The sequence below is a fragment of the Hordeum vulgare genome, chromosome 7H (genome assembly GCF_904849725.1).
Source record: "Hordeum vulgare subsp. vulgare chromosome 7H, MorexV3_pseudomolecules_assembly, whole genome shotgun sequence".
Classification (NCBI taxonomy): domain Eukaryota; kingdom Viridiplantae; phylum Streptophyta; class Magnoliopsida; order Poales; family Poaceae; genus Hordeum; species Hordeum vulgare.
In genome coordinates, this window is record NC_058524.1 from 77659932 (window position 1) to 77684149 (window position 24218).

The 24218-nt window shown below is 47.5% G+C and overlaps 2 protein-coding genes across 2 annotated transcripts; both read right to left on the bottom strand.

Annotated features, from left to right (window-relative positions):
* Positions 1–7641: 7641 nt before the first annotated feature.
* LOC123407583 (probable fucosyltransferase 7) lies at positions 7642–9938 on the bottom strand. Its single transcript, XM_045100748.1, has 2 exons — positions 9628–9938; positions 7642–9517 (listed from the first exon to the last, which is right to left on the bottom strand). Exons 1-2 carry the CDS (start codon positions 9800–9802, stop codon positions 7995–7997), a joined length of 1698 nt encoding a protein of 565 aa, XP_044956683.1. The 5' UTR covers positions 9803–9938; the 3' UTR covers positions 7642–7994.
* Positions 9939–14577: 4639 nt separating this feature from the next.
* Positions 14578–23284, bottom strand: LOC123407582 (galactose mutarotase-like). Its single transcript, XM_045100747.1, has 5 exons — positions 22654–23284; positions 22525–22574; positions 18216–18342; positions 15413–15517; positions 14578–15323 (listed from the first exon to the last, which is right to left on the bottom strand). The coding sequence occupies exons 1-5, from the start codon at positions 23060–23062 to the stop codon at positions 14698–14700; spliced, it is 1317 nt and encodes a 438-aa protein (XP_044956682.1). The 5' UTR covers positions 23063–23284; the 3' UTR covers positions 14578–14697.
* Positions 23285–24218: the final 934 nt, after the last annotated feature.

A 24218-nucleotide genomic window follows, 5' to 3' on the forward strand; every position in this document is an offset into this window, starting at 1 on the left:
TGTATTGAATGAAAACATAAATGCATGTGTGGATATATAGACAAAACTATGTCCCTAGTAAGCCTCTAGTTGACTAGCCAGTTGATCAAGGATGGTTAAGGTTTTCTGACCATATACAAGTGTTTTCACTTGATGACTGGATCACATCATTGGGAGAATGATGTGATGGACAAGACCCAAACTATAAACGTAGCATGTGATCGTGTCATTTTGTTGCTATTGTTTTCTGCGTGTCAAGTATTCATTCGTATGACCATGAGATCATGTAACTCACAGACACCGGAGGAATACCTTCTGCATATCAAACGTCGCAACGTTATGGGGTTACTATAAAGATGCTCTACAGGTATCTCCGAAGGTGTCTGTTGAGTTAGCGTGGATCAAGACTGCGATTTGTTACTCCGTGTGACGGAGCGGTATCTCGGGGCCCACTCGGTAATACAACATCACATATAAGCCTTGCAAGAAATGTGATAAAGTGTTGGTCACGGGATATTGTATTACAGAACGGGTAAAGAGACTTGTCGGTAACAAGATTGAAATAGGTATAAGGATACCGACGATCAAATCTCGGGCAAGTAACATATCGAAGGACAAAGGGAATGGTATACAGGATTGTATGAATCCTTGGCACAGAGGTTCAACCGATAAGATCTTCGTAGAATATGTAGGATCCAATATGGACATCCAGGTCCCGCTATTGGATATTGACCGGGGAGTGTCTCAGGTCATGTCTGCATAGTTCTCGAACCCGGAGGGTCTGCACACTTAAGGTTCGGTGACGTTTCGGTATAGTTGAGTTATAGGTACTGGTGACCAAAGTTTTGTTCGAACTCTTGGATGAGATCACGGACATCACGAGGGTGTAGGAATGGTCCGAAAACGAAGATTGATATATAGGATTGTTGCATTTGGCTTCCGGAAAGATTTCGGGCATTGCCGGGAGTGTACCGGGAGTGACGAATGGGTTCCGGGGTTATACCGGGAGGGGCCACCCACCCGGGAGAGAACCTAATAGAACCATGGGTGGTATACCAGCCCTTAGTGGGCTGGTGTAGCCAGTCCAATAGGACTATTTCGGCCAAGGATAAAAAACAATGCAAAAGGAAAAAAAGAGGAGGTGGGAAGGAAGGAAGGGACTCGTCCCTCCAAACCGAATTGGAGGAGGATCCCTCCCCCTCCCACTTCGGCCGACGCCCTAGAGGATACCTTGAGCGTCAAGGCTAGCCCCTGCCCTCCTCCTATATATACTAGAGGTTTTAGGGTTTTTGAGACAAAACTTTGCCACGTGCAACCCTAAACCTTTATTTTGTAGTTCTTCCTCTAGATCGGATTTCTGCGGAGCTCGGGCAAAGCGCTGCATGAATAGATCATCACCATCACCGGCGCGCCGTCACGCTGCCGGAGAACTCATCTACTTCCCCATCTCTCTTTCTAGATCAAGAAGGCAGAGATCATCATCGAGGTGTACGTGTGCTGAACGCGGAGGTGCCGTCCGTTCGGTGCTAGATCGGGACGGATCGCGGGACGAGAGTGATTTGAATCACCAAGCTATTCCACTACATCAACCGCGTTTCTTAACGCTTCCCGCTTACCGATCCACAAGGGTATGTGGATCCGATCTCCCTCTCGTAGATGAACATCACCATGATAGGTCTTCGTGTGCGTAGGAAATTTATTGCTTCCCATGCAACGTTCCCCAACAAACGCTTCTTAACAGACGTCTGATACGAAGATTTCTTCAGACCGCTCTTGTGTCGTCGATGCTTCCATAATCCCCCGGCCAATACTTTCCTAGCAATTCTTTAATTCCCGTAAATTGAGGAAACCACCCGATTTTCTTCCATCCACGTAAATCTTGCATCCTCCATCCCAGCCACCTCGCCCTGTCTCGTGTCCCCGGGCAAGAGAAACCCTGAGCTCGTCGAGATCGCTCCCCCGACGACAACCTCCACCCCATCTCTTCCCCGCACCAACAACTACACATTCCTACAGCTGCTCCACGTGGTCGGTGCGTCGTCCCGCCCCTGCTCCCTGCTCCGACCTCCCACCCCCGAGCGTCGCCCCGGTTCCACACCAAATCCTCCACGGTCACCCTCCCTCCGCACCATGTTTGTTCGCCGTTTCGGTTTGTTAACAAAGCAATCAGGGGGATCACAACCCTCCTCGCATGCATCCCCGTCCTCTCTACCAGGTTCGGGTCTCGCGGTCGGCCTGTAAGTCAAAAGCACAAGAGCGTCGTCTCAGTTGGGAAACGAAGCAATCATGCATGGCCATTCCCTAAAGAACTATTCTCGGCCTAGGTATCAAGTCTTCTCATGCTTCCTGTAAACATTTAGTTTCATTGGTCTACGAAATTGCTTCTGTCCATCATGTGATACAGTTCAGTTTGTACGTTCGCGGCACAAAAGATGCATCCTCGTGATGATAATGGTCTTAGTTTTTTATCTACTATAATGATACATGCTTCATTCTGAATTCTCTAATGTCCAATTCAAATATTTTTCATGCTTCCTACATTCTTGTTTTACTGTGTTCAACAAATAAGCGTTCTTATTTCTACGGCCTTGCTTCATACAACTATTTTCATCAGAAATCAAACGTACTTGTTTAGTCCCTGTAATCCCCGTTTTCAGATTTGCTGATATACTACATCTCATATGTTGTGAGGATGACACTCAACAATGAAGCAAGACAAACTAGAGTATATGTTCAAGAGTCGATATGCGGTAGATCGGTTAATCGATATTGTCTTATTCTGTTTTCATCCTTCCTACATTTTATTTAAATAACATGCTTCGTACAATTTATCTTATTTTGTTTAGCAAATGAGCTTCTGACTTATAATGCCTTGTTTAAATACAAGTTTAGCACACACCTTCATCTCTTAGTTTATTCTGTCAATTCACATATCTTCAGATTTGCTGACACACTACGTTTTTCATGTTTTCAGTAGAGCCACAATAATGAAGCATGTGACATGCTCAAGGGTACGCACCCCGCCTCTGATACTCCCATCCTCCGTGCCACCCGTGTCCTCTCCGACAGTGACACCATGATTCGATCATGTATACACTCTACTCCCAGGCCACCTGCACCGCCCCACTCCTCGATGCACCCGTCGAAATCTGGTCGCAAACCGTGCATCCCCATGTTGGCCTTAGTCTTAGTTTGTTTCCATCTCCAATGTTCTATGCTTCCACTTAAGATGAGTCATATTGAGATACCGTATTTTCATGCTTCCTACAATTGTTTTTGCCATTGTTATCACCACTGAACATGTCATGCTTCCATATTATATTACATATATGTTTCTTTGTTCTAGTTAGTTGGCTTCCAGTTTTTGGTTTTCAATTTTTCTAATTTACTTGCATCGTTGTTACATAAGAATTATATTCGTCATTACTAATGTACAATTCAAATACTATCAAATGTTGCTTCCTACCTTGGATACGTATGCATCATGCCTAACTGATATATGCTTCAAGCAGTTGTGTGCTAGCTTCGAGGAAGATAAGTGTTGGCGAGACATGTATATATGGCGAATTCAAGCACTAACAGGCATGAAGACACTTGGATCCATCTCACAATGAAGACTACCACACCCTAGATGAAGGGAGGTAGGTCACTAGTCTTTAGGAAACATATAGTATGACTTAGGAAGCATTGTACTACTGGCAACTTCAAGGAATTATATTGTATGAATGGACGAAGAATGAAATCAAATTCATGAATTTAGGAAGCATCACAAAGTTGAAGAATTGAAAGAAATATAATGTATGAACTGACGAAGCCTGGAAACACATTTATGTAACGTTAGAAGCAGAAGAATTGAAAGAAGTCTGATCCCTAGTGGTTCCCTTTACTAAATGTACCCTCAAATAATGAATTTTCTAAGGAACAATGAATTGTTGGCATTGTTATTAACTTTTAGAAGAAAGAAACATAAAAAAACAACTCATGACAAAATTTGTACATAGAAGTTGTGCCTTTTGTAATATGCAAAAATAAGCATATACTCTTAAGAAGGGATGAATTTAGTGGCATTGTTATTATCCTTAAATAAAGAAATTAAATAAAATAATAAAGTTTTCAAGAAAGAATGAAGGGACCGACTACGTAGCGGCGCCACATGGTGGTCTTGCCATACGGCGGCTCATCAAACCAGCTTCTTTTACATGCAAAGATTCGTGCATTCAAATTTCTTGGAAAAATAAACATCCAAACCGGCAACAGCGTCACATGGTGGTCTTGCCATGCGGGCGGCTCATCAAACCAGCTTCTTTTACATGCAAAGATTCGTGCATTCAAATTTCTTGGAAAAATAAACATCCAAACCGGCAACAGCGCAACATGCATGCAAGGCATGGTCTAAAAGCCCAAAAGGGGAGGGCAGTGCATGCATTCTTACTCAGAAAAAAAAAATCAGCTAGAAGTACAACAAGTTAGTGAGGTGTAGGCAGCCACTATTCACAATATGGCTTACGCTGTTGACTTTTTTGTTTGAAAATGTATGGTATCAAAATTTACACTCATGATATGTCAAGTTTAAAACTGGTTAGTTGTCATATTATTAAAAAATAATTGACTGATTACTACTCTTAGTTGTCAGATTTTACCATGCTTAATTACCTATCCCCGCAAAAACAAGCTAAACGGCTAGGATGATAATTAACAAGTACATCCATCTACCTCGTGTCCCTCCTCCCGCGGAGCGGCCCGGGCGCGAAACCCTATCCGCCACAAGCCACACCCCTGCCCACAACCCGTCCCTCCGCCGCCGCCGGCGAGCGCCGCCGGGCAAAGCCTGCACGGCGTGGGCGGCGGCGGGCCTTTCTCTCTCTCTACCGGTGCTGGAGTTGTGCAGGGCAGCTCCCCTGGACGGAAGAGGCGTTCGTCGACGCGGCCGCGCGGTGGGCGAGGCGGGGCGACGTGACCGGCGTGAGCTGGAGCTGGAGGCGGGGCGGTGCGGAGGGCGCGAGCCGGAGATAGAGGCGGCGCGGCGCGGCCTTGCGCGCTGGAGGCGGAGCGGCTCTGCTGCGCACAGGGCGTGGGACGCGCGTGGTCACGTGCGCGTGTTTGGCGCCCCCATGCGCGGATATGATGGGTGGCGGCGCGGGAGGAAGTTAGCACCGCGGTGGCGCCGGAGGATGCGGCGACAGTAGGGAGCATGACGGGCTCGGTGCAGGCGCGGGGTCTGGCGGGCAGTTGGCGCGCGCGGATCTGGCGCGGTGTGCAGCGGCGGGCATGGCGCTCGGGTGCGGTGGGCTGGGGTTGAGGCCGATCCTGGCCCGGTTGCGGGAGCGGGCAGGCTGCTCTGGCGCGGTGAGATGGATTCCAGGCGGGTAGTTTTGGCCGGCGACCTCCTGGGCGCGGCCCGAGGGCGTGATGTGGAAAGTGCTTGTGCGCCATGGTCTTGGTTTGCAGGAAGGTTGGTCCGGTCTCTGGTTTTGGGGGGGTGGGCTGCCGGTGAAAGCCGAGCTCCGGCTGTGGCCGGAGCAGTCGATGGCGGTGCCTTCGGGAATCGTCCCCTTGTTGGAGGCATCGACGATGCAGCCCCTCCCTTCCCATGCCCGACATCCTTCGGGGGAAACCCTAGATCTGCTCTTGCGGATCGGGCGATGATGACACTATCGGCTTTGCTCGGCTCGGCGTCATATATCCTCTTGAGGACATCGTTTTGAAGATAGACTCGGCCAGAAGGACCCGATGCTCATGTTGGTGGTTGGCGACGGCTTGTATAGCATCACCGTGAGAACAGCAGCAGCACCCTTCACATGCAAGATTCATCAGGCAAGTTATGGCCGCCAACCTCACGAGATTGAAGCGGCATATGTTTGCTCTATCGGACATAGCGTTCCTCTTGGATGTCGTCGAGTTTCACGGATATGCTTGTGGCAGCTCAGATTGATACAACGGTTTTTGGTTTGCACTTTGGTAGCGGCTTAAAGCGCTCGAGTGCCCGGTCGAGTGTGTTGTGGGGTGTTGGCCTTCTGAGGTGTTGTATGTGTTGTGGTGCTTTAGAGCTGGTTGTTAGGCGTTGTTTTAGGTTTTTGCCCGGTTTTCCTTATAAACCGAGCATCCTTTTTCATTCTTCTTCTTTTGACACTCCTTATGCGGTGCATTCCTCTTCTCAGGATGTTACTTGTAATACCTCTTCTGATCAACGAATTTGGCAGCTCTCCTGCCAACATTCAAAAATAATAATAATTAACAAGTACTTAATTATCAAAATTTATACGCAATTTCCAGAAATATGGCGCTTAAGTTATTTATTATCAGATAAGTAAGTACTTACTAATATGACAAGTAAGTGTAGCAAATGTGGTAAGTGCGAGCAAAAAAAAGTTGCCGAAACATGTCGATATGGGATCTAGTTTTAAAGATTTCGTCAAAACTAAGTCAACGGCGAAAACGGATCATCGATCGAATTAACGGTTTCAGAGATAAACTTTTAAAATTTTGATCATTTAGAGGAAATCTGGTGACATCATTGGATGCGTGCATGATAAAGAGAGAGGGGTTTGATCACAGCATAGCAATGTTTGTTGACGTAACCTAATTAGTAAAGCAACTCTATTTTTGCATTAAGAGGGTGATTACGCAGCAGCAGGCAGCGAATAGATTGCCCTAATTAGTAAAGCAACTCTATTTTTGCATTAAGAGGGTGATTACGCAGCAGCAGGCAGCGAATAGATTGCTCTCATGCATCGAGTCCGTTCAAAAACTGATCCAACACACACACAAGCCGCCGCACGGGACGACGAGGATACACACGCTACTAGTTAGATCTTCCCAAGAATGAATTAGTGGCATCGATGTTACCCTTTAAGAAAAAAGAAAAAATGGAAAAAATTACTCCGAAATTATGCTTTTTCAAATATGCAAAAAATAAGCATATAAAGTGAAATTTTAGTGGGAGAAAATCTTAAGAAGAAATAAAATACAGACACAACTATCAACCTTGAAGAAAAGAATGAAATAAAAACTAAAACGCAATCAAGTTAATGAACTATTCTGTGGTAAAATGAACTAGTGGTATTGGTGCTTTTTTAACACAGTACAGATGCAAGCACTTACATAGATGCGCGTATACACATCCCTATAAACGCACACATGCACACCCTATCCCTGTGAGCACCTTCAAAAGACTGAGCCGGCATATCATCTTAAGATTTACAAAGTCATCGTAGGCGCCTCGTCGTCGACGCGAACATCTTCTCGCATTGAAAGCATATCGCTAGAAATCCTAAAATAAATCCAAAAATAATGCACGCAATAGGATTTAAACACTGATGGACTGGAGATACCACAGTTTCTTTAACTATCCAATCATAGATTAGTTTGCTAATGGTATTGGTGTTATCATGTAAGGAGAAGACAAATAAAATATATCAAAAAAATCACGCACAATTTGTACTTTTCAGTATGTAAGAAATAAACATATAATTGTGCAATTTTCACACTCTAGTATAATTTATATGCATGTTATATAGTATTTGCGTGTATACATTTTACTCCCGATATACCAAAAATACCCATAAAATCGGCTAAGAAAAAGCAAAAAAAAAATACAAACTCAAGAAAAATAGAAGCATCGTCGACCCATAAAAAACTTGAAATGGGCTTAAGCCCAAAAAATAATTGACGGACTCGAAAATTGCAACCCAAAACATGACAGCGGACACAACAGAAAGAAAAAAACAAAAACAAAAAACAGAAAGAAAAACAAAGAGTACATTCTTGAAGCAGAAATTAATGGCTCAAAAATTGACTTATCCAAATTCATTTTTTGACTTACATATAGCTAAAGTGCATCTTCTCTTATATTTATGAAGGAGGGAGCCCCTTGTACCGAGAAAAGGTAACGAAGGGCTCAGGGACGGTAATGACATGTAGAATTTCATTTCTTTTTTTTCTTTTTGCGACAACGAGCATGTATTTCAGCAACCAGTCATCAGGCCTAAACGCAGCACTGCGCAGAGCCAGCCAAGTCAGTCGACGAGCTTGAGACCGAAATCCACGTCCTCGCAGTGGCGCAGGAACGGCACATGCGCCACCGGGTCGAGATCCTGCGCGCGGCGGCAGACGAGCGACGGCGGCGAGTGCAGGCACGGCTCAATGGACGCCGGCCTGACGCACGCCACGTCGGATCTCATCTTGCTCAAGTCTAGCGGGGCCAGCAGCCTTGGCCGCAGCCCGGCGAGCGCGTGCGCCACGTACCCGAACGTGGACCACGACGTGGTCACCATCTCGTCGCAGTAGCTGAGCAGGAAGATCTCCGCGAGGGCGCGCTCGTTGTGCGCCCGCGCCTCCGTGTGCTGGTCCTGGTCGTGGCTCGGCTGGTACACGGTGACCAGCTCGCCGGACGCGGTCGCGTTGTTGTAGTACATGCCGTGTAGCTTGTCGTAGTACTCGGGCTTCAACGACACCACCAGCACGGCCTTCACCTTCGCCTTGGCCGTGGTGTTCATGTTCGACGTGCTGTTCACGCCGGCATCGGCGGGAGGTTCGCCGGTGAGCTGCGGCAGGAGGGCGTGCTCCCGCGTGCACCGGAGGATCTGGTCGAACATGACGTCGAACGGGACGGGGTGGTGCCACACGATCCGCACCTGCACGCCGAGGCGCTGGTCGGCGTCGGCGAGGTAGCCGTCGAAGAACCTTTGCGCGATCCCCCACGCCGGGTTCCCCGGGTGGAGGAGGTAGCGGCCGAGGTGGTGGAACACCGACCCCTTGGACGGGAACATCCGCTCCAGCTCGTCGCGGTACGTGGGCACGAGGAAGAGCGCCACGGCGAAGTAGCTGTCGGAGCGGAGCACCATCCAGTTGAAGCCGTCGAGCGCCCGGTGGTCCTCCTCGCAGAAGGTGTGGTTCTGGAGCCGGAGGCCCATGTTCTCCAGGTGGAGGTACACGTACGCCGGCAGCGCGCTGGCATTGCCATTGCCATTGCCGGCGACGTGGTCGTGGTCGTGGTCGTAGCGGACGACGTTGCTCTGGAGCATGCTCACGTAGCTCTCCTTGGAGTCGGACCCGAAGCGGACGTCCTTGTAGGGGAAGCTCGCGGGCAGCAGCCAGGAGGTCCCCGGGAACGGCTCGCAGAAGAGGCCCTCCATCTCCGGGGGCTCGTGGACGAGGAGGACGCGGCCGGTGAGCACCGCGTAGAGGAAGGTGGAGACGAGGCTGAGCATCCGGTTGCCGAGGCCCTGGAGGGGAAGCCACACCACGTACCTGCACTCCCCGCGGTCGCCATTGCGGCCGGACTGAAGCTGCGCCATGGCCTCGCGGTACCGCGATGTGTCCGGCCCGCACCGTCGGTGGTTCGCCTCGTACCGCCTCAGCTTCCGGACCAGATAAGGCGAGACCGGGAACGGCGAAGGCCTCCATCGCCTGGAGCCCTCGTACCGGCTGCGGCACGCCGGCCCGTCGAAGTCCGGCGAGAGGAGCCCGCCGAGGAGCCGGCCGTCACGCGCCGCGCCCGGTTCCCGGGACGACGACGAGGAGGAGGCGTTACGTGGACCTGTGATCGATGGATGGATCCGGCAAGCAAATCAATGAACCGCATGGAACAAGGTGGCAGCCGGCATGGGTGGGTAAGCTTCAAGGCGGAGGAGAGAGTGGGCGCCGTACTCTGCGGTTTCACTTTCACCTGTGCCCTGACCAGGGCGTCGGCGGCGCGGTCGCCGAAGAGGAAGAGCAGGAGGAGCAGCAGCGGCGGCGCGGCCAGGAGGACGGCCGTGACGGCGCCCCGGCGACGCGCCGGTGGATCTCGCGCTCCGGCTTCCGTCGCGTCGGAGGAACCCATACGCTTGTTTAGTTTTGTTTTGTCGAGGAGGTCAGGTCAAGTGGGGAGGTCAACTGTTGCAGCGGATATTTATGCGTAGCTGTCCTGGGATGGAGTAGAATGCCAGAATGGCAAAATCGGCAGATCCAAGAGTAGATCCGATACCGTATCAAAAAAAAAAAAGAGTAGATCCAATAGTGGCGGGGCGGCGGCCTGCTTTGCTCATCATTTGATTTTTTTTTCCTTGCGCGCACACATACAATGTGCTTGGACGAGTCGGTGTTTCCACGGGATTCTAACAACGCGAAAAAATTCACAGGATGCATGTAAAACAGAGGCTACGAAAACGTAGAAAATTTACAGACTTCAAGTGTTTGGATCACAAGAATAGAAAAACAAAACATAAAATCCTAAGAAACAGTCAAACCACATCGAAAGGTATTATTAGCGTGTTATTATCTCACTATAAGGACCTTAGCCCCGTTTTCTGTGCTTGGGGATTTGAAAAGGATTGTAAAATTCCTACGGCTTTCCTCCAAAACTGAGTCCAAAGAGTCCTTCATTTTGCCTTTGCTACATTCTTTTGGAACATTTTGAAACAAAGGCTTAAATAGTACAATACTTCTTTCATCCGAAATTACTTGCCACGGAAATGGATGCATCTAAAATACATGTATTTTAGTTTTAAATATATTTATTTTTATAAATTTATACGATAAATTATTTCGGACGGAGGCAGTACCATCGTACGAAAATTTCCTATTCCAGTTCCCGTGTATTTTCTAAACTTTTTGTTTGAACCAAAGAAGGCCTTAATAGGTTCCATTTTTTTAAGGAAACAAATGAAGACCTTGCTGGAGTCAAGTCAGGCAATTTTTTCTTTCGGTTGAGTATCAATTTACTTGCCATGTCAGGTTCAACATCACAACCACAGTGCTACTGGCTACCAAACAAGAGGAAATATGATTGGAGGGACTCCAATCTTAAAGCATCTCCAACAACCGCGCAAAAATGCGCGCGCGTTAAAAAACGGCAGTTTACTGCGCGCGGGACTGAAATGCGCGCTCCAGCGGCGGCGGGATAACCGCGGGAACCGCTAGCGCGCGCGCGCGAAAAGGCGGCAGCCCGCGCGCCATTTTTGCGGCGCCGCGTCCCGCGTGCCCATAAAGGCAGCGCGCTGCCCTGCCTCTCGCGCCGCCGCCGCGTTCTCTCTCCCTCTGCCTCTCGCGCCGCCGCCGCCGCCGACGAGCCACCATGCCGCCGCGCCGCCGTTCTGCGTCGGGCTACCGCGGCGTTCGCCAGCGCCCCAACGGCGGGTTTTACGCCGAGATACGCTCCGGCGATCTCCGGCTGAGCCTCGGCACCTACGACACGGCGCACGAGGCCGCCCGCGCGTTCGACGCGGCGGCGTGGCGCCTAGGCAGGCCGCGACTGCAGATGAATTTCCCGGACGTCCGCACGCTCCAGCAGGCGTTAGACCTGGCCCCGCCGCCTCGTCTAAACTCCGCACAAGACCGTACGGAGCACACTGCGCTGCAGCGCCGCCTCCTCATCGCCCAGGAGGACGAGCGGGTCATGGCGGAGTGGCGCCGGCGCCACCCGGAAGACGTCGCCTACGAGCAGGAATACTGGGAACGGCGCCGCGAGGAGGACACGCGCCGGCGCCGCGAGGAGCGGTTGGACAGACGTCGTCGGAAGGCTTTGGCGTGTGCGCAGGCCGACCTCGTCAATGCAGACGGGAGGTCCTTCTTCACTGAAGAAGATGAACGTTGGTTTGACATCTGGCTGTCAACCTCCGACGACACCGACGATGATGGTGGTGCAGATGACTGGAGCGACTAGGATTAGTTTTCTTTTTATCGAACTATCTACCACCGAACTATCTATCTATGTTTTCGAACTACCTATCTAGTTGCTATCTATGTAAAATGACTTTGTATCTTTTTTATTAATGCAATCTATTTATTAAAAAAAATGTGCGCGCGCTGCATTTTTGGGCACTGCTGGAGCGGCGCGCGCGCTGCATTATGGCGCGGCTATTGGAGCCAGCACTGCGCGACGCGCAAAACCAGGCGACCAGCGCGCGGCAAACTCGTTTTTTAGGCGCGGCGCGAAGCGCGCCTGTTGAAGATGCTCTTAATTTGTGACAACTATTGTAATCAACCAACTGATTCTAGCGCGTCTTAAGCCGCCTCATTTTCATGACATGTGTCCCTGCACACGCACTCCTACATACGTGTAACCACTCGTTACCGACATCCTTATCCTTTCCCATCTCTTTCCCCACACGCATCCTCTTTTCCTTCTCATGATCCAGCCATGGAAGCTGCAAGATCCAACCATGAAAGGGTGTTGTCGGGGCAACGATTGTCAGTGCCGCGACCGGTGGTCACAAGCGTTGCTGCGTGGGGCACCGGCGGCACCATAAGTGAAGGGGGCGACTCTGCAGCGTCGTTGTGATGCGGGGTGGTCACCGGTGCTGCAACGGCTGAGCTGCAACGCAAGACCGATGGTGAAGCTGCGATACTGCGTGCATGGACCTCGATGTCATCGGCGGCACGGTTGAGATGCGATGCAGCCCGTGTACTGCTGCGATGGAGCATGGACAGGAGCTGCACATGCTGCTATGGAGCATCGTCGGACCACCGGTGCTTCGATGAAGCGTCTCCCTTGCTGCTATGGAGCATCGCCAGACCACCGGTGATGCGACGGCTGAGCTGCAACGCAACACCGATGGCGAAGGTGCGATACTGCCTGCATGGACCTCGACGTCATCGGCGGCGTGGTAGAGCTGCGATGCAGCACGTGTACTGCTGCGATGGTGCATGGACACGAGCTGCACATGCTGCTATGGAGCATCGTCGGACCACCGGTGCTTCGATGAAGCGTCTCCCTTGCTGCTATGGAGCATCGCCAGACCACCGGTGATGCGACGGCTGAGCTGCAACGCAACACCGATGGCGAAGGTGCGATACTGCGTGCATGGACCTCGACGTCATCGGCGGCGTGGTAGAGCTGCGATGCAGCACGTGTACTGCTGCGATGGTGCATGGACACGAGCTGCACATGCTGCTATGCCGGACCACCGGTGCTTCGATGAAGCGGCTCCCCTGCTGCTATGGAGCATCGCCGGACCACCGGTGCTTCGATGAAGCGGCTCCCCTGCTGCTATGGAGCATCGCCGGACCACCGGTGCTTCGATGAAGCGGCTCCCCTGCTGCTATGGAGCATCGCTAGACCACCGGTGCTTCAATGAAGCGGCTCCCCTGCTGCTATGGAGCATCGCCGGACCACCGATGCTTCGATGCAGCACTCGCCGGAGTTGTTGTCAGAAATGCAGCTGCAATGAAGCATGGCCGGAGTTGCGACGGGCCGCCAGCGCCGCGTTGAAGCTCTGTCGGCGCCGCGTTGGAGTGCGGCCTCACCAGAGTTGGCGGCTGCAATGGAGCACCCCGTGCTGTTGTTGCTGTCGAGCATCCATCCCCGTGCTGCTGTCAAAGATCCATCCTCGTGTTGCTGCTCCTGCTGGCAAACTATCGATCCAACGGTTGTAATGGAAGGATTGAACGGCTGTGCAGTATCATCCGCCTGATCCGTAGCAACGCCCTTTCGCCCTTCGGTGGATTATCATAGTTCCCGTTTGCCCTTTTACTACATATATATTTTTTGCGGGCACTATTCTAATACGAGTATTTGTTTCACCCCTTCTTTCCAACTTTGCCCATTTTACTAAAAAAAAATTGCGGGCACTATTCTAGTACGAGTATTTGTTTCACCGCTTCTTTCCAACTTTGCAGCTAATTTTCCACGACAAATTATAAAATAATCACAGCACAACACAATTCAGCAACAGTTCCGAGTTTTATAGGGCGAGCGGACCAAGCTCTCGTCCAGCTCCTCCCGTGCTAGCCACTCTGGCTACCGCGGCCACCTCCCTGAACTCACCGGCCTCCATCATATGTCAAAAACCGTCTTACATTATGGAACGGAAGAAGTACAATAATCTTGTTGTGGGAGAACAAAATGCAATCACAAATTGTTTGGTTAGTTTTCCAACAAAAATAAAACTTGATCTACTTTTAAAACTTTGATTAGAGTAGAAGTAGGACATAGTTAGCATTATGCAAACCTTGAAACCTTAGGTCATTTTGATGAAATGCCCACATGTAGATTGGTAGGTTGATTCAGTGTGTTACTTCAACCTTTTATGTTGCAGAATTTACAAAAACATTGGGTAAGTGAAACATAAATAGGGTTGCGGACTATCCTCGGCTATGGTCAATGGCGTTGATGGACTCCACATGTACTTCTACTATTTTCAACTGACTTTGATAAAACTCCATCTATGTGAATTGTAATATTTACACTATTGATCTGCAATGTGATATCATAACATGTGAAAGACTTATGGTATTTGATCATGTATTATCAGTGCTAGCTATTGATCCAAGGATTAGCACAATAAATTACTGAAAGTAAGATCTTTATGGGTCCAGGTTGTCACATTGCTAATCATGTATAGCAGTCATAAAGAACATTACTGTGAAAATATTGTGTCTTCCCTTCCTAATTAATGATGTTATCTAACATGAAAAATCATGTCCTCTTTTCAAGTTGTGTTCCCGGTCCCTTAGTGATGTAAGATGGCATTCCCACAAATACAAATCTACGTAAAATCCCTCGAAAAAATGGGTTGTTCTCTTCCTCTATCCTTACCTGCTCCATGCTAGAATTGCTAATCCTGTATAATCTGTCGCCAATTCACAACAGTTGGCAGTCACAAGGAACATTACCTGTGAAAAATTGGTGTCTTTCATTCCTAATTACTTCTATTATCTAACACTGTCAGAAATTCATAACATAAGACAAGAAAAAGAAAGGACATGAAAAAAAAAGGTGTATCTACAAGAGCTAGTTCACTTGGTGGAGAACTCAAACAGCATTGTATGGGTGTACTTCTCACCGGGATGAACGATCACTGATGGAAAATTAGGTTGGTTGACCGCATTTGGGAAACCTTGCGTCTCAAGGCAGAGACCTGCGTGCTTCCCATAGACTGCACCTCCTTTCCCCACAATGCCACCAAGGAAATTACCAGTGTAGAACTGCACTCCAGGAGCATCCGACCAAATGTTTAGGACCCTAAAGCTTGACGGATCTGTCACCTTAGCCACATGCCGCAAGCTTGACTTTGCTTCGCGAGAAGAATCGAGCACATAGTTGTGATCATAACCACCAGGGACTTGGCCAATCCTTTCGCCAATCTCAGCCTCGGTCAGAAAATCAAATGGTGTGCCGCTCACTTGCATAAACTCGCCTGTGGGTATTGAAATTTGATCTACTGGAGTTATCTGAGATCCCCGTATCTGGATAGAATGTGCAAGCACATCCCCAGAGTCGTGGCCTGCCAGGTTCCAGTAGGTGTGTTGTGCTAAGCTGATAGGTGTGGCCTTGTTCAAAGGTGCAGCCTCCATCTCTAGCTTCAACTCCATGCTTGATGGCAGAGAATATCTGGCGGTAACAGAAACATCACCTGGGTAACCTGTTTACTTAAGAGGGATCTGTCAGATTATAATGAATTTCAGCCCTTCATACAGTTGACTGTTCAATGGGAGTTAGTTGGCACGGTACCTTCCTCTCCATCTTTACTATGGTATTTTAAGGTGATCGATGGGGTCTTCCCTTTGTTATATTCAATGACTTCCCATATGACTTTATCAAACCCTTTAAATCCACCTGAAAATTTGATATCGCGCAGCATTAGAGTTTAGTATGTAATAGCACAAGTAATGTAGTGATCTTTTTCTCTGTGCATATATACATGTGCATTTGTGATTATATCCACCATGATACAAAAAAAATGATTGATCTTGACACAGTGCATATTCAGATAAGCCATTATCCTTAACCCAGACTGCCACAAATACTTATTCTGCGCAGCAGATGGACTAGTGTGATTCAAGGAATTTCTTACATGTTCTTGCAGCTGTTCAACATGGATGATGCTACAGCTACAGCGGCACCAGATGTTACAGATATCAGGTTAAAGTTTGGCCATGTCTATATGAACCAAACATGCATAAACAAGATTATACCTCACAACTTCACTAGTGTGAGACCTTCAAGTTTAAATTGGTAGAACTGGGCTTTAAGGGCATCTCCAACGCCGACCCCCAAACCGGACACTGCATCCGTCCGCAGACCACCGGGGGGGGGGGGGCCGCACATCTAGCACAACATGTGAGTGGACGTCCAGCACAGTTAAAGGCCATGGAGTTAGCTGCAGATAGCCCACAGTTTTAACTGAAGAAGTGCTGAATGCAGAGACAGAATTACAGAGTGCAACTGATTGTCACATACCATTGTATGCTCTGTTGGGCACAGCTCACCCAAAAACCATCAGTCCAAGAAAAGGTGGGAAATAAAGTACTGCTGCTGCTAGTAGATTCTGGTAGCTCTCACGGTTTTCTGAACCAATAATTTGGATAGGTTGCATTTGCCAAGCAGGCCAGCAAGACCAATGAGAGTCAAAGCGGCAAATGGGGATATATTACATTGCAATACAGCAGTGGCTGAGTTAGTGTGGAACATACAACAAGGCACTTTTACTCATCCAATGAAAGTACTTAACCTGGAGGATTATGAAGCTGTCCTCAGAATGGACTGGTTAGTAAAGTTTAGTGTAATTGGGAAGACAAACGGGTGGAGTTTCAATATCAGGGACAAAACAGTGAAACTTCAGGGAGTGGTCTCGCCATCTCTGCTCACTGCCCAGGAGGCTACTCTGGAGGAGATAGACCAGTGGCACCAAGTTAATGACATATGGGCCACTGTGCCCGCGGAGATTCAGTTAGTGTTGGAAAAAGTCAAGCAAAACCTCTTCCCCCTCACAGAAGTTTTTATCATCCTATTGCACTGCTACCTGGGGCAGCCCCTGTAAATTCTAGGCCCTATAGATATGCTCCTCACCAGAAAGATGAGATAGAAAGGCAAGTGGCTGAGATGATCAAGGCAGGCATTGCTACACCAAGTATGAGCCCTTCTGCCTCTCCTATTCTACTGGTTAAAAAGAAGGACAATCTGAAGATTTTGTGTGGATTATAGAAGGTTGAACATGGCCACAGTTAAGAACAAATTTGCACTAACAATTGTTGAGGAGTTACTTGATGAGTTAGCCGGTGCCTCTTGTTTTTCCAAGTTGGGTCTTAAAAGTGGGTATCATCATACCAGGATGGTGCGAGAAGATGAAGCTAAAACTGCATTTGAAACTCACCATGGTCATTTCCAGTTCAGGGTAATGCCACTTGGTCTAACAAATGTACCTGCCACCTTTCAGTGCCTGATGAATTCCATATTCCAGCCTGTCATGAGAAAATCTGTCCTTGTATTCATGGATGACATTTTGGTATACAGCCCCTCTATTACTACACATGTGAGACACTTAGAACAAATGTTTGAGATCTTGCAACGAAACCAATTGTTTGCAAAGAAAAAGTAAATGTGTTTCTGCTACCAGTCAGCTGGGATATTTTGGTCATATCATTTCTGGACAGGGAGTAGTACCTACTGATCCTGAGAAAACTACTACAATGATAAGCTGGTCATTTCCAGATAATGTCACTCAACTCAGGGTTTTGGGGCCTAACAGATTATTATAGAGTGAAAGGCTACAGTTACTGGTAAAACTCATCACTCAACTACTTCAGAGGAATAAGCAGTTCATGTGGACACCTGAAGCACAACATGCTTTCAATCAACTCAAAGCTGCAATGGCCTCCATCTGTTTTGGCACTACCAGATTTTCAGGAAAAATGTTTGTGATAGAGGATGTTTTTGCCACTGGAATAACTGTTGTTCTATTTCAAGGGGGGCATCCCCTAGCTTACTATAGCAAGACTTTGGGGGTTGCAAATCAAAGGTTGTCTATCTATGAAAAAGAGTTTTCAGCGGTTAAGTCTTTACTATTCCAAACAAGAGCACAGTAGCATATTAAAATGGTAAAATGATCCTCCTGCACATCATTTTCCATTTAGGCGCAAATATCCAGATCCTGATTTTTCGGGGGTCTAGCGCAAACTCATATCATTGGCAACTTAAATATCAACGAACCATCCATCTACAAATAGTAGCTAATGTTTTAAAGGTGAATCTAATTACCCACATGTCCTATGGCGTCTCAATGAAGATGCAGGTACATACAACAGAAGATGCCTTTTTTACTTATTGACTTATTGTATACTAACTCTGTTTATTGTATACTGATTCTGTTTAGCAAAAATATCATGGTCATCTGCAGTCTCAATCAGTCATAAATGTTTGGCAGCAGGGTAAAAGGATAAACAAACTGTAACCACTACATATGCCTGAAAAGCTGAATACATGAACAAACTAGAACATCTATGAATTGTAACAACTCCGGCCTCCTATGTCTTACCATGAAGAGTGTTAGGTGGGTTGTTGATGCCCAAACTATACTGCACACCATTTAAAGTAAACTTTCCATCCTTGATTCTATTTGCAACTCGCCCAACAATGCAGCCAAAGTAAGGCGAGGTTCCATTCTAAAAATAAGAAAACACAAACCATCAGCACCAAACAAATACATCGATATATAAGTATAAGTAGATCTAATCATATAAGATCAGCAGTAGATATAATGCATATAAATAACAGGCACATAAGGGCATCTCTAGCCGGTCCCTCAAAATTTAGTCCTCAAAGCCTCCTTATACCTTAACTCCTTAAGTTTGATCCGCTAAAAAAATGTGGTTCCTAGCCGAACTCTTAAATTTAACTCCTCAAACTTGTTTACCAAACAATGATTGAAAGTAGTCCATTCGAACACACATACTGCATAACATAAAATTTAAACTACATTGCATAAACTACTCGATTTGAAGAAAATAAAAACTAAGAAAAAAATTAATCCTCCTCATTCATGAGTGTCTCCCAATCCATGTAATCGTCTGACACGGAGCCGGATTCGCTAGAGCAAAGGTCGATGACCTGCCCACGGGACGGCCTGACCTCGGCCTCGTCGGTAACCGCCTTTTACATCTAGAGTCACCGGGACTCCTCGGCAACGAGCTCCGGAGCTCGGTCATGTACTCTTTATGGGCACGCGCCGCCTTGAGCCGCTCGAAGACCTCCCGGTTCTTTATGGGAAACCACTCCGGGCTCAATGTCAACGGGCATCGAAACCTCGTTGTTGCCGATGGGGAAGTTGATCTTCACCCGGCTAACATAGAGTCTCACTGCCTTCTTGTCGTACGCCCTCGCCGCCAACTCCCATCGACTAGAAGTAGCCAAGCCTATACCAACAGCAAATGTCCGCGTCCTTGATTTCCGACACCCACGACCATCGCAGCCGCTACCGCACACCGTGATACTACTTCGGCAGCGGCAGCAGGGGTAGGTCGGTTGTGAAGGATCAGCGTGATACCAAATGTTTACTCCTCTAACCGGTTTTGAGGGATCATCTACAGATGCCCTAAGGGAAGCTAAATGAGCAACTCATTCAACACGCTAATTCACAATGTAAAAAATGGATGATGTTGATTGCCCATATAAAGTTGAATGCACTAATTTTGAACTCCAAATTTTTTCATTTTTTTTAGATTATAACTTCAAACCGTTTCTATTAAGCAATGGATTGAAGTAGTTAAGAGACAAAATTCATCACGAATTTCCTCTTATTGCAAACATAGCCAACTTAGATGACATTGACAACATCCAAGCACAACCATGTATATTTTTCGACATTAAGGTATACAAGATGCCCTTAGAGCCTCTTCGAACATTGTAAAGAACATTACTTGATACTACTATCGATGATAGGTAAAATTATCTAAGGCGCAACCCAATAAACGTCCTATGGAAGGGCCCCTCGGGCCTAGAAGATGTCCTTAGAGCATCTTCATACACTGTCAAGAACATCACTAGATACCATAAGTAAAATTACTAAGGCATGGCCCGGTCAACATCGCATCAAAGGACCCCCTCTAGCCCAGGTATGGGCCAGCACATCCAAGACGACGCATCATCGACCATGGAGATCTTTCCATACTAAACATGACATACAAGGAAACTCTATAGGACATAAAGGGAAGGCTCCAACGTGTTGGGTGCCAATATGGATCTAACTCCTACCCCTGTAAACACTGATGTGGAGTTCTCCGACACAAGAACTGAGGCGGTGCCTTCTAGGATCCACACCTTTCACATAGACTGAGGCTTTACACCAACACGTCGAGTACCCCCTATATTGTAATCCTTCGTATTGACCACATATATATGAAAAGAGAAATAGGGGTAGTGCTTTTACCTGCATCGAGGCCCTAAACATGGGTATATCATGTGTCCTTGTTCGTCTCCATTCTAGACCCAGTAAACATACTCTTTTTAGTACCACCATTAGGATCTAAAGAAGAAAACCTCGACGGCTAGCACCGACCGTGGGGACATCATGATATCAAATCAGATATATGCCTTCGTTCTCCTCTTCCTCATCGGATAATGGGTCGCCAAGAACAATAGCAGACCACAAGGGGGAGTAAAAGGAAAGTGGGAGGGCTTGCCAGACAAAGACGTACCCATACCCGATGCTCTTTCCATTTGGTATAACACAATCTCGAGGGTGGGGATACCACAATTCACATTTCCTACACCAGGGAATCCGACAAGTTCGATCGAAGGTCACAAAACCATGAAGGAGGATATCCCTATTGATAATGGTAGCCGAGACAAGTCAGGATACCCATCCTTGAAGTTCATAAACAGTTCGGAGGGGGTGAGAGTTTAAACAAGATTTGAGATGCTATAAAGTCATGCACAAGATGATACACAAGAGGATCGTTAAGGAGAGAACTCATGAATTGGAAATCCGAGGCAATAGTCATACCACAGGAGGAGAGCGAAGAACAGATGGATATCCTGGATTCGCTGACCACGCGAGCATACGAAGATGTGATCGGGACACTTACCAACTACGCCACGGGAGGTCAACGCCGAGCGACCAAGAATAGTGCAACACTAGCAGAGAAAGGGTGGAGTCAACAACCAGTCGAACAGATGCCAATAAAAAGCGGTTAGGTGGTATGATCGAACACTGAGTAGACCAAGAGAAGAGACATTTCACCTAACCAAGGCACGGTGTGGTTTCTACCATCTTTGCAGCCATGATACCGAAAGATATACCTAAACCAAGGAGAGGTGGGAGAAAAGGAGACCCAAGAGAGAACAATTTAGGTGAAAACGCTCGGGAGTTGCACCGTCCGAAGAGCAAGCACCCCGAAGGCTTGCTAAGGAGAATACGGTCATGGAAGGCTACCAGAATACAACCACTATCGAGACAAAGTCGCGAGATTCAATCACAAACATGGTAAAATCAAACATCCTAACATCAAAAAAGAGGAAAGGTGACTTGAGAATATATGGGGACATATCCCAACAAGATGGTGTAGGATCCATCTAGCTCAAACGCACAACACGTCCGAGTATGCCTTATTCCATGAAGAAGCATGAAAGAAATCACAATATGGCTAGAAATACAACCAAGGGAATGAGAACCAAATACAACCAAGGAGTGCCTATGCGGTTTCATCGGAAATGCCTCCATTGAAATAGAGGACTCTGGGACGAAGGAAGATGCGAGAAGGATATAACTTTAGACTACCTGATCTCCACCACATTAGGAGGAAATCCAGGTTCAGGGGTTGTGCCAGCGCAGGACAAGATCACAGGACGCAATAAACCGGACCCTCTATACAACCGACACATTGGAAGAACCAACGTGGCGACAAGCTACACTAGCGAAGGAAGACAAACACAAGGCGAATGACGCACTTCATCTCAGGACCTAGTGAATGGGAAAGGGAAGGCAAGAACTCATGTATCCACAAATATATCTATGATAGTGTGCGCATCACCCTTGTAATCCAATGGAGAAGGCCGACAACAACTGACAACTACCATAAAGCTACTCACGCTCAAGAGGAAAAGGTCAAAACATCACCGAGGTAATAAACATAAAATTAGAACAATAGTATGCTAGCATGATATCCATCTTGTATGGTTTTATCCACAACACCATTATGATCGACGAGGTACCCCTTAAAATATCCCAATGAGCCAAGATTGAGACATCAGACCCCTCCTAAGTGGGTAGTATCATAGATTAGTCTATGATACTACCTCCCCAATGCATAGTATCATACTATCACTTCATTTATTCATTTGTAGAATCTCAATACGAAGTTGTGGGTGGAATTTATTTCTTATATACTTTGACGTGGATACAGTATCATAATACTAAATTGCCACCTCAGCTAAATTGCCACTACAGGAGGACTAATATGATACTAGAACTCTATCTAATTTGAATGATTTGATTTGAAGATTGCTCACCACGCATGCCACGCGGTTAGAACTCCATCTCACATCCTTGATTGCACGGTCATATCATCCTTTTTTTATGTTGTGGCAATGCATTCTCATGCCAGGAGGTCTCAGCACAAACATTACACTACGAAATATGTGGCGCGAGGGAACAAAAGAAAACAAGGCCACTAGGCTAGTTGACTTCCAAGTTCCAAAAGTCCCATCCAAAAAAAAAAAAAGATTTCCAAAAGTCAGGAACCAAGAAACATCCCCTTTCCGGTCCTCAGACAGTAATCCTATCCGAGAATGCACCGAAATTGGCTAATTAATCGCTGCACATCCAAAGGCAGAAATCAAGAACTAACCAGATACGGATCCAGGGAGTCGAATCCAAGCACCACATCAGCAAGAGCCCCTGCGGAAGCACACGGGACGGCAATTACAACCACAACCGTAAAGAAGCAACGAAACAGTCCGCAGCAGCGCAAGCATACCGTTCTTGTCCGGGACAAGCAGCGACGTGACGGCGGCGCCGACATTGCTGATCCTGGCCCGAATCCTGCCGTTGTCGAGGTCGAGCAGCTCCGGGGAAGGCGGCCGCGAGGGGGGGACCGGCGCGGCCACCGGGAGGACGAGCCTGTCGGGCTTCTTGGAGGCGCGGAGCGAGGGCGCGGGCGCGGAGAGGATGGTGACGGAGGCGAGGAGGTAGACGGCGGCGAGGAGGAGGAGGAAGAAGGGCGGGGTGATGCGGAGGATCTTGAGGCCGGCGTGGGGCTGCGAGTGCGAGTGCGAGTGGTGGTGATCCCGGAACCTGTTGGAGAGGGCGTGCTGGAGATGCGGGCGGGTCGGGGTCCTCGGGGACAGGGAAGAATGGTGCTGCTGGGCTCCCAGCAGCTGCTCCATTTCCTCTCCCCCCGGAGATCTGTCTGCTCCGGTCTTCCGGGGTTAGGCCCGATCCGGGTTAGGCCAGCGGCACCTTCGTCGTCCCCGAGTCACACGCATCGCGCGCTTCGCATCCCCTCGCGCGCATCGACTGGGATTCCCTGGCAGATGATCCCCGCGTCGCGCACCTGGATCGATCGCCCTCTCACCGATCCACTCCTCTCTATCTATCTACCGCCGACCGGTCCGTTCCTCCTCTATCGGCCGCATGGTTTTTTTTATCCTACAAGCAAAAGAGACCGTGCGTTTAACGCAATATATTTTTACATGACATTACATTTATGTTGTCGATGATGGTTTTAATGATCACACAACGAAAATGCGTTTGAATGTACAGTCACTCGGAATAAGATGAGAAATATGTTGTTTCTTCCCACGAGGTTTTTTAAAGGTGTGCATGTGTGGTTAACGATGTTTTTCTTTCCTCTCAATTTGATTTTAATTTAATGGATATTTATTGCAATTCGTATCGTCATCGGAAAAAGAGAAAAAAAAGACCGTGCACTACAGATTAAGTTTGCATCAAAAATAATATTTAAGAAGTATTCACAACTAGAAATAACATCTTATTTAGATTCTACATATTGTTTTAATCAAATTTCATATATAACATATTAAAATCAGAGTTACGGTTTAAAAGATATGGATAATTTTGTTTTAGATAACTGAAAAGTCAGGATTTTTTTATTAAAATACGGAGGGCGGGTTGATTACCTGAAACATGAGACGGTTTTCTTCTGACTTTAATCCGGACTACGGGTTGATTACCTGAAACATCAGGGGATTTTTTGAAAAATGCAAAAAATAATTCGTTTTCTCACTTAAATCTAGACTGCGGGTTGATTTCAGAAAATATCGAGAGCTTTTTTATAAAAGTGGCATGACGGACGACAGAAGCAGTCTGCGTTTTATTATTAGGGAGAGAAATCACGAATTAGAGTACCCTTGCAAAGGCATCGATTTGTCGCAAGCAGGAATTTTTTTTCTTTGTAGATTCGGTTTTCTAAACCGTTTATCTTTTACAACCGTGTGTCCAAATCACTTATGGTTTTTACCGTTATACTATTATTCTAAGGATGGCATAAACGGCAAAGCTAAATTCATACCGTTCGAATTT

Bases quoted from the DNA above. Each gene is read 5' to 3' on its own strand.
- LOC123407583 (XM_045100748.1), bottom strand. From the start codon at position 9,802: ATGGGTTCCTCCGACGCGACGGAAGCCGGAGCGCGAGATCCACCGGCG. The intron at 9,518-9,627 runs GTACGGCGCCCA...CATCGATCACAG, and splicing joins GGTGAAAGTGAAACCGCAGA to GTCCACGTAACGCCTCCTCC.
- LOC123407582 (XM_045100747.1), bottom strand. From the start codon at position 23,062: ATGGAGCAGCTGCTGGGAGCCCAGCAGCACCATTCTTCCCTGTCCCCG. The intron at 18,343-22,524 runs GTTAGTTCTTGA...TCTTATTTTTAG, and splicing joins ACTCCCTGGATCCGTATCTG to AATGGAACCTCGCCTTACTT. The intron at 15,324-15,412 runs GTACCGTGCCAA...TTAAGTAAACAG, and splicing joins TAGTAAAGATGGAGAGGAAG to GTTACCCAGGTGATGTTTCT.